The 10,476-nt window shown below is 42.9% G+C and overlaps 1 protein-coding gene across 1 annotated transcript in view; it reads right to left on the bottom strand.

Moving 5' to 3' along the window:
• Positions 1-6,338: 6,338 nt before the first annotated feature.
• Positions 6,339-10,476, bottom strand: part of SCAI (suppressor of cancer cell invasion) — a 146,548-nt gene continuing 142,410 nt past the window's right edge. Inside the window, exons 15-17 of the mRNA XM_044305478.1 lie at positions 9,280-9,453; positions 8,912-9,012; positions 6,339-7,433 (exon numbers count right to left, since the gene is read on the bottom strand). Of these exons, the coding sequence (XP_044161413.1) occupies positions 7,287-7,433; positions 8,912-9,012; positions 9,280-9,453 (422 nt within the window). The 3' untranslated portion in view covers positions 6,339-7,286. The remainder of the gene's footprint in view (positions 7,434-8,911; positions 9,013-9,279; positions 9,454-10,476) is intronic.

The following is a 10,476-nucleotide window of genomic DNA, read 5'->3' as shown; positions in this document are numbered from 1 at the left end:
ACGCAGCTCTGTACTAGAATACAGGCTGTAACCTGGGATCTGTATAGGAAGCAACGTGTTTGCAAGGTATTCAGATGGACACCTATATACACCTTCTATGAAATGCTATCCATAGGCGGCTAGTACTTTAATTTACATGGATTATTGGCAAATAGACAATGCATTTAATATACAATATTTTGTGTATCGGCTGAAGTTTAAGAATAAGATCCCTATTTAATGTAGCGTTATGATTTTTCCTACATGGTTGTTATAAAACTCACATCTTGGTAAAAGGTACCCAGTCAGGATGGCACCAGCACAATACAACACTACCCTTGGTAACTGCACATTTTAAGGTGGGTAAACATGTAAAGATTTTCACAGAAAGTAAAACTTTCAGAACTTTGCAAATGTGAATGGAAAGGTAATGAAAAAAAGAACAAAAAACTACACAATAGGGTGTAAAGGTGCCAAATGAAAGCAAATATGATTGAGAGATGCTTCTGTTTCTTGTCAGCCAGATCATCAACATATTTAGCCGATTAAATGGCTTACCTACCCCTTTTGGACTTGTAGCCTATCCTGAGGATAGGCCATCAGTATCTGATAAACGATGGTCCGACTCCTCACCGATCAGCTGTACCTCCGGAACTTCACAACTCTTTCTATTGCGTAGTGGACAGAGCTGGTCACTTCAATGGGAGCAGTACTGCAGTTACCAGCTCTGTCCACTAGATGATGTATGTAGCTGTGTAGTTCCTGGGTTGGAGATACAGCAGAACAACTGATTGGCGGGGGTGCAGGGTGTCTGACCCACACCTATCAGATATTGATGGCCTATCCTGAGGACAAGCAGTCAATATAAAAGAATTAGCTGACCCCTTTAAGAAGGCCAAAAGGGACGTATGGCCAGTACCATATTTACTTATCAGGAGCTTTAAAGGTGTTGTCCCGTCTTTGACATTTATCGATATGCCATAAATGTCAGGTGCAGGTCCCACCTCTGGAACTCTCTCATATCTCCAGAACAGGACCCCAGAAGTGAACTGAGCCGACATCATCTCCATTCACTGCTGGGGGACTTGTGCAAATTTTCTGAAGTCCCATAGAAGTGAATGGAGAGAAAGACACCATTTTCATACATAGAAAAGAGTTGGCCCCAAAGAGCAAAGATCAAAACAGCCCTCCAACATCATGGTGCCAGGTTTTACCACCAAAGACTTACCCATTTTTCCTCCTCCCATTGTTATCTAACTTGGCAGTACTGCTGGGGAGGGGAATTCAGCACAGGTCTTTCCACCTAGTAGCAAAGCCAGTTAGACCAACCAGGGCTGGGCCCAATGGCAGTCGCATGGTTTGCCTTTGTGGTATGCACTCCCTTGACTGTACTCCCAACTACTGTGTGAACTACAGGGGCGGACTGGCTATAGACCCTAAAGGGTGATTTCCCGGTGGGCCGATGCCCAGTGGGTCACCCGAGCAGCCCTCATGCCTGTCAGCTGGACACCCAATGATGTGATGCGCTCATTAGTAAATAATGCTACGAGCACCAGGTACTTATGCACCTGGCTGGTGGCCATAGGTCGCCTCATAAATTCAACTGTATCTATGTCTTTAAGATGGTGATACAGTTGAACACTGCAGCGGGGGCAGCAGTATTTTGTGCTGGACTGTGGTAATTGGTTTTGTTGGGGCAGTATTTCGTGCTGCCTACTTGTATTGCCCCATCTTCTGTCAATTTGGACCCCCGCCTAAAACATAGGGCCTCTGATTTTTCCAGGGTCACTTTTAGCTCCAAGTCGGCCCCTGATAAACTATACTCTGGTCCTTACCCCTGAGAACCATCAGTCAAGTCATCCTCTGCCACTTTTTAACAAGGGGATCGGAAACTGCATTCGAAGAGCTGGAAGCACGTGCCAAGGCAACTGGAAGAGAAGCTGGCGGCCACCCAAGCATCAATTACTACTAGATAATGCCTAAATTTAGCCTTTTCTGCAGATAATTAGGCATCCGTCTAATCATCTCCTGTGATGCACAGATATTATCTCCGGCTTTCAGGTGATGATCATACAACAGAAAATCTCTCCTTAATGAAAATGTCACTGGTATTAAGGGAGAAGTGGGATGTAGACACAGACTATAACCATAGTAATTAAACATATACAGCATACACAGATTTTCTACGTTTCTCCACGGAGATCGTTTCTTGCTTTCACAGTTTATTAAACGGACCGGTCAGCTCTCCTGACATGTCTGTTCTTAGTAAATACTAAATGACCACTTGTCAATAGATTCATGTTCCGGCACGGTGCGACACTGTCAGCACCGATTGTGTATGGATCCCCCCCTTATTGATAATTGATTTGTTTTTATACATTTTCAAGAGGATTAAAAGAGGAATGGCACAACACACGGTTTTAAGGACGATTCCCAAGAATTATATTATGGAGCGTGTATATCTACTAAAACTGACATATCACGAGAGCCAATAGGTTCTCTTTAAGCTTAAAAATTGTGCTTTGAAATTTTAACAGCCCTTTACTGTGTTCTCCCATCTCAAATCTGATCCCTCATAGAAGAGTAGTGTGCACACCCTCCCTCATTTACTCATTTTAAGGTTCACACCACCCATGGGAGTGGAGGGAACCAATCCAAGCTGGGCTCCACTCTCTAGGGACCCCCATAGAGACTTGAACTTGTACGACCCACAGGATAGGGGATAAGTGTCCAATATCATGGGACCCCAGAGCTCACAAGATCGGAGGTTCCCAACTACCCATATCAATGAGTGGACAATGGCTCCACTTCCTTCTGTTGAGCCAAGCGCAATCTCATAGAATGGAGTTGTCACGCATGAAGACTACCACTATATTCACATGGGAAATTGTGGACCTAGTGGGTAGAGGGTGTTATTTGTAGGAAAACATCTTTAAAATGTCAATTCAGTTAAGTGGGTTTGCCCATTAAGATACACCATCAATGTCAGGTGCAGGTCCCACCTCTGGGACCCTCTTCTGTCTCCAGAACAGGGACCCTGAAGTAAAGAAGAGCATACCACGCATGCACAGCAAACTCTCCATTCATTTCTATGGAAGTCCCAAAAATAGCCAAGCGAGCACACTATTTACAGAAGTCCTACAGAAATGAACAAACAGCATGCTGTGCAAGCGTGGCCACCACTTAGTTCACCTCTATGGAACTGCTGGAAAAAGAGAAGCCAAAGCTCTGCTATTTTCGGAGCTCCCATAGCTGTGATTAGAGGGTGGCTGTGAGGTGTGCTCGCCTTCACATCGAGAGTCTCATTCTGGAGATAGAAGCAGTTCCCAAAGATGGGAGCTATCCGACATTGATGGCATATTGCTTGGATGTACCAGATGGGAATACACGTTTAAGACTTGTCCCATCTGAACATTCCCTAACCATATGCCCTATTAGAAAATTTGGCCATTATCTTACGGGGGGGGTTATGCTTAGAAAAACCCTCTATGAGCTGATACAATGAGCTTATTGGAGTAAATGCCTTCATTCAAAGATGTGTTATCCTGTCCGCCATTGTGATCTAGAGAAAGGTCAGGCCTTCAACCACCAAATTTAGTAAAATGTAACTTGACAAACTTGTAGAAGGACCAATTGTATGGTAATGGTGTGTGAGCACCAATGAGCTATCACTTTGAAAAGGCCAAACCGCTACTTACTGCCTTACAAGGGTATTTCATTTTTTATTTATATAGTAAGAAGTCATACAACATTCTAATATACATGTATTCAAAATTCTGCATAGATACATTTCTTATATCCGGCAGTTGACCCCTATATGCAATAGTATCAGTCCTGCATAATGCATCCATGGCCTTACTGAAACGTAGCATCTGACTCTTCACGTCATACACTCCCTGACATTAAGTAAGCAGCAGTGTTACATGCGCTGGGGTCAGCACACAGAACACATCCGTGTTTTTAAAAGGACTAGCGGTGGAATCAATTTCTGTTATTACAGTAACTACATTACTGGGTGTATTCACATGGCTGCCTGTCTCTAGGCGATTTGTAAAATGGCTGCCTGTCTCTAGGCGATTTGTAAAATGGCTGCCTGTCTCTAGGCGATTTGTAAAATGGCTGCCTGTCTCTAGGCGATTTGTAAAATGGCTGCCCGTCTCTATGATGTTGTCATGATGTTAACAAGTTAATACCTGGTTCTACACAGATACTGACAGACAAGCTGAGGGGATGATTCAGGTAATAATACTGTATATGCTCTGCTCTTCTCTACACTACTATTCACCTGTTAGATGCGTGGGCAGTTAAAAGACAGATCACATGACACATGCAAGACTCACATGACTGACGTCATGTTTAGTCCTATCCAACTCTCCTATGGATGCATGTTACAGGACTAAAATTGGCCACACCGTACTATTATCAGTGTTCAGAGGGGATACTGCAAGGCTATGATAAAGGTCTGTGAACTAAATTTGAAATAGATGTACATTAGAACATTGTTCAACATCTAAAGGAATAAATGCCTCCATTAAAACCGGAATACCCCTTTAAAACTAGCTGAGCACAGTTGTGCAGGCATGAATCCTGCGTACATAACGACGTGTTATTTCACGTAGGTAACACTATGTTTGCAAATAGATTCATTTTTGCAGGAGAACCCCTCTGAGCATAATGCATATTTTGCTCAGTTATTTTTTTTATAACTTACCAAAAAAAATGTAACTTTAATTTCTTTTTTTCATTACCCACCTAGAATGTACTGGCAAATAGAGAGATCTCTACATATGCCAGTACATGATGCCTGGGAGGAAGAATACGGATACGTTTTATTAGTCAGTGAATATCCTCTCATAGATAACAGTGCAGCCTGCGGCTCACTGCGAGTGTTTCCGCCTCCCATTCAGCAGGTCCTGGGTTCAAGATTCTACAAGATGGAAGTGCATAGCGGGGAGCGGCAGTGGGCCCGGCGTCTGGCCAACATTGCCGGGTGCGGATGCCGGCCCTGTAGACACATCTTACCTAGCCAAAGAAGTCAATAATTGTTCAAGATCGTAAAAACGTTTCAATCACCCAAAATATTTTGGTGATTGAAACGATTTCACGATCTTGAACAATAATGGTTATATCCAACTAATGAAAAGTCTCCCATTGGGTAAACAAACTTATTGTTTATGATTCCAGATTTTCTTAGTTGCTAATGGTAAATGCTAGAGTTTTGTTGAACCCTTTATGGGTCCCCTTTTGGACCGTAACGTCCAATCATTTTTTTTTTTATTATGAAGTATTCCAAGAGCTTTTATTAATCTATCCTTGCAGCTCTGTAAGCACTTTTTCTTTTGTTCATACAACTGATTAGCATTGGACTCCGTCAATTGACACACACTGTACTGGTTGGAGCATCTATTGGATTAAACGGTCAGGAGGATCATTACAGTGGGAGTATGACTGTCAATCACACTACAGCTATTGATCGCATGTGCAGTATAAGTGCCCGTGTGATCGTCGTTACCTGACAAAGGTAAATCAGTATCTAACAAGTTATAAGCTGGTCATAGATGTATAAACATATACAGCAAAACCGCTAACAATCAACAGTCCACCGAGTAGAACTATACAATTATGGACACATAACTGGAAGCCCCGCTACTGCTTATCCAAGCCACAGTGTTTGAAGGTTGCCAAAACATGCTCAGTTTAAACATATTGGTGGCATTCTCTCAGCCTAGAGACAGAGAGCAAAACATTTTGGTTACATCCACATTAATGTAACCCTTGGGGCTTGAGGTTGTGCTTGAACTTCCTGCTAGGATAAGGGAGCGAGAGCTGCTTCATTCACTGTCTATAAATCAGAACTATTCTCGTGGCTGTAAATGATGGTGAAGAATTCCTATATATTAAATATCATTTGGAGCCCACCTAACTATCTTTTCAGTGGGAGACAGGTGCTAGCTCGGTACTTTAGCTGCAAACACAAACTTGTGATCCCCCATATACAACCACAGGATCCTTCAAGCAAGACTTGAAGCTTAAAAGGAAGTGCCGCCTCCTCTTCAAATAGCTCCCCCTGCCGATCTGATACCAATGACCTATCCTGAGGGTATTCACCCAATGCACAACCCCTTTGAAGCTGGCAAGAGCTGAATATCCTAATGTACAGTGGAAAAGAACACAGACTAATGAGCTTATATAACCTCTACGAGAACCTAAAATCATTTAATAGTCAGTCTGCTACATTTTTTTTACCGATTCCTTTAGCTTCCACTAAATACATGGTTGCTAAAATCCCAGCAATATCTCAGATGAGCCTCAACATCTACTATGCTCATGAGTAACAGTATAATAAATAAAAAAAGAAATAGAAGATAGCTTCTACGTACGAAGCAGAATGTATTACAGCTAGTCACAAACATTGGTTCTGTACAAGTAAAAAGGAAAAAATATGTAAGATTGTCATGTACAATTGTCAAGAAAAACAAGGATCGTTTCGGTTATGGCTAAAAAAAATTAACTAAAATCATACCACATAAGGCACTACTATGCAATGCTGACCCTGTGACAAACATATGTTACACATCTTACAGGTTTCCATGTCCAATTCAGACCCCTTTAGTCCATGGATCCCACAGGGCTATCAATGTACTAAATTTAGGTGTCCTTGGCACGCACTGGGTTGGATACAGGATGTAGTATGGAGGCGAGAAATTAAAATAAAAAATATATTATTACTACTGTGCCTGTCCCCAACTGCTTCATGTACAACCGACTTAAGCAAAGTACCATGTCCATACAGTTCAACAATATGAAAATACAAAGGTGGAATAAGCCAGCACTGGCCGTCATCTGTGGAAGGCAGGATCATCTTTGTTTTGTGCGGTTGAGGGAGGTTTCAAAAAAACCATACTCAAGAAGAGAGACAGTGGTCTGGACTGTCTGAAACGATTCTCTTGGTTCTCCTGTCTCCATAAAGTAAATTCTTCATGCTGTGGGGGGGGGGTCGTCATTCCGGGACTGAACACCTAAGACATCATGCGCAGGAAAGCTAGAGGCAATGACCTGCAAGCGAAAAACACAAGCACTAGGTGCCACACTACTGATCAGACGGGGGCGGGTGGGAACGGCAAGAAAGTGCGGTTACGACTGGATCCTCGGTACCTTTTCTCAGGGAGGTGCTTGATTTAAAATCAAAGCTTGGGATTTACAAACTAAAAAGTACTCTAGAGAAGAGCTTCGTCTTAGAAAATATGCACCTTCCAGGTTCTGTGACCTTAGAGTCACAAATGTTCAAGTAAAACTGGCGCGCTTTATTAATATTCATCCATGGTGGTCTCCAGAAATAGGTTCCTCACGTCTAATATGGAGGCCAACTCCAAAATCTGTTTCTGCAAGTGAAGGTTCTCCACCAACTCGTCTCGGGGAAGAGATGGATAGGTTTCTGGGTAATTCCTAGTCTCCTGTAAGACAACAGCATCATGACATGATCCAAAAGAGACAGCATCAACAGAAATCTCAATGGTGGGACATATAGGCAATTTAAAGCCCCAAACACATTAGGCCATCGTCGGTCGAACCCTCCATTTTTGTAAAGAAGGAAGGATGGGGCACTTGCTTGGCCCGAACCAAGTGTGCATGTGTATGGGAAGTTGAGAGATATCACAGTCAGCTGAGCCAGCATTCTGCTGGCAGATACTGCCCATGCAGTACAATACTCCCTTCCAGTTCAAATGTAGACACATAAAAGGTAGATCCTTCAGCAGCTAACCTGCTTGTTGACTATGTTCAAGGAACAAAGATTGTGCACCAAAATGCCTAAATAATTGAGGACTACCCTGAAACCTTAAGATGATGTGCAGCCTATTGAATAGAACTCCATTTCACCTGTGGGTGTGCTACAGGGGAACACTGTTGGATTTTATGTGATTTCTGGGGTCGCAGCAACTTGGAGTCAAGCTGCAACCGAATTCAGCTCACTGACTGCACTGCTGTACAGAGATCTTCAGTTGTGATACTAATGTCACAGCCAAAACCATCATGTAGCCTTATAGCCTATGAACACCTTCAGAGGCATTTTTTTCTGATTGCATCATACTAATTTTGGGCTACAAATCATTGCTTTAATTGGCCTTTATTAAAAATTTGTAACAGTTTTTATTCTACAGGGTTAAAGGGGTTATTCGACCTCTGAAATGCCCCCCCATATGCCCGGGCCCCTCAAAACACAATGTACTTACCTGGCTCCCCGGCACCTGCGTCGCTCCTGGTCCCCGCACGGCCGCCACTGCTTATCCCCGTGTGCGGATAATAACCTCAGGCGCCGGGGCAGCCAATGGCAGGTGGTGACGGGGAGGAGCCTCCCTAGCATCACGGGGAGAAGCAGCAGTGGCCGTGCCAACATCAGAAGTGACGTGGGTGCAGGGGAGCCAGCTAAGTACATTGTGTGTGAGGGGTCCGGGCATATGCGGGGCATTTCAGGGGTCAGATAACCCCTTTAAGTTTCAGCCTGTCTGCAGAGTAACTTACTTTCCATTCACACTGAGCCGTCAGGTTGCTGTAAAACCCTTATGTTTGAATTCCTGGCAGTTCATAAACACTTCTTATACCTAAATTCTTATCAAACTGATAAGACTATGGCTTAAGTGAGCCATCAGGAGTTCAGAGATAAGGGCTACAGATCGAGCTATCAGAGCAGCAACCTGACGGCTCAAGATGAGATTCTGCAGAGAAGCTGAAACATAACCCCGTAAGACAAAAGAAAACTGTTGAAAAAAAGACCAATTGAAAAAAAATAAAAAAGATGCATTTTGCTCATTTTGGGCTAAAAATTAATCATAACATAGCTTTTAAACAAAATTAAGAAAAATGCAAACTATTAGCTTATGTACTTTGCAAAATTAACGTTCCCTTGTAAAACTCACTGTGGTTAAATACTTACCTTAAAGCTTTTGTGCATTCTAAGGGTTGCTGAGCAAAATATGAACCTTGTAAGAAGTAAGCGCAAAAATTCATCCCCAAAAAACTGAAGGAAAGCTTGGTCTGTGAGGGAGAAAGCACAGTCAAGTTGCATTTCAGGAAATTACTTGAAGGGGTTTTACGAGACTAGAATAAAAATATCACCTAGAAACAGCACCACTCGTGTTCACAGGCTGTGTCTGGTACTGCAGTCAGTCACATTCCTGTGAATGAACCTGGCAGTACCATCCACAGCCCAAGGCCAAGCGTGGTATGACCCTTCTGATCTCATACCAGCCCTTTTAATGCAAAAACATGTAAAAAATAAATAAAAATTCCATCATTTCTTACCTATAGATCGGGAGTGTGTCAGGAGCTGTGCAATATCTCTATTGATTTTTCGTAGATGGTCCTGACATTTTTCCCAAAGCCCTTTGCGCATGCTGGACAGGCCAGAGATGAATAGGAATGCCATAAGGGGATTATTCAGGAAGAGAGTGAAGAGACTCCCACGCTGAGAGTGATCTGAAAGTAGAGGGACAAGGTCAAAGTGTACAAAAAAAGTGGTTTTAATTAAAGGGCTATTCTGACTATCTTAGGCTATTCTGGGGATAGGGAATAACTGATCTGACTGCTCAGCCCCAAAATGATCATGGGAATCGGGGTACCATGTGAAAACCCCTGAAATGTAGGCGGTAGCAGGTCGAGCATTTGCATCTCCCCAGAATACACAGCCACCATTCTGTGGATAGGGATAACACTAAATAACTGGAATACGCCCCATAGATACCCACTGTAATATATTTTATTTTATAGAACTTATCCAAGTAAGAAATTTGGAGTGAAAAGCTAACATTCTGGCTGCCTGCAAACACCACTAGGGGGAGCCTACCGCATACATTTGAGCATTGAACTCAATATTACAGTACGGCCAGCTGGTCTGGTTTCTGGATGCCATTTTGGAATCCAAAATGAGGAGTGGATAAAAGGGGGAAAAGTAGCAGGACAGATGAATTTTCCTCTTTTTGAATCCACTCCTGGTTTTCGATTCCAAAACTGCATGCAGAAACCTTACCATGTGGCCGTACCCTCTTCTATCTGTTGCGCACACAGGGTCAGAGCACCTTGGAGGGGTGAGCTAGTTCTTGTGGTGCTTGTAGCAGCGGCTAGGAGGGGGTTTACTGTTTCTACCTTTTCCATTTATAAAAATTCATATAATTTGCCCATGCACACAGTGGGGCAGATTTCCTAACAGCGTCATACTCTACACGGTGTCCGAATACAAATCACAGTCTTAATATCAGACAAATGTACTATTCTGGTGAATGGAACTTCGTAAATCTGGAGTGTCGTAAACCCTGCCCCAAATTTATGCTAGAATTTTGACCAGGTGCTAAAAACTGTACTTGTGTAATTTTAGACCACAGATAAGTTGGTGTGGTTTTACTGTAGTTTAAAATTTTGGCGCACGGAGGCCTCATTTAGGTCACACCTATTACTAGCAAAGCCATGGCCCTTTGTCGAACAAGTCGGAGAAAAGATTGGAAA

This window comes from Bufo gargarizans, chromosome 9 (genome assembly GCF_014858855.1).
Source record: "Bufo gargarizans isolate SCDJY-AF-19 chromosome 9, ASM1485885v1, whole genome shotgun sequence".
NCBI classification, from domain to species: Eukaryota; Metazoa; Chordata; class Amphibia; order Anura; family Bufonidae; genus Bufo; species Bufo gargarizans.
The sequence above is the reverse complement of the archived record's forward strand: the minus strand, read 5'-3'. Positions and strand labels throughout refer to the sequence as shown.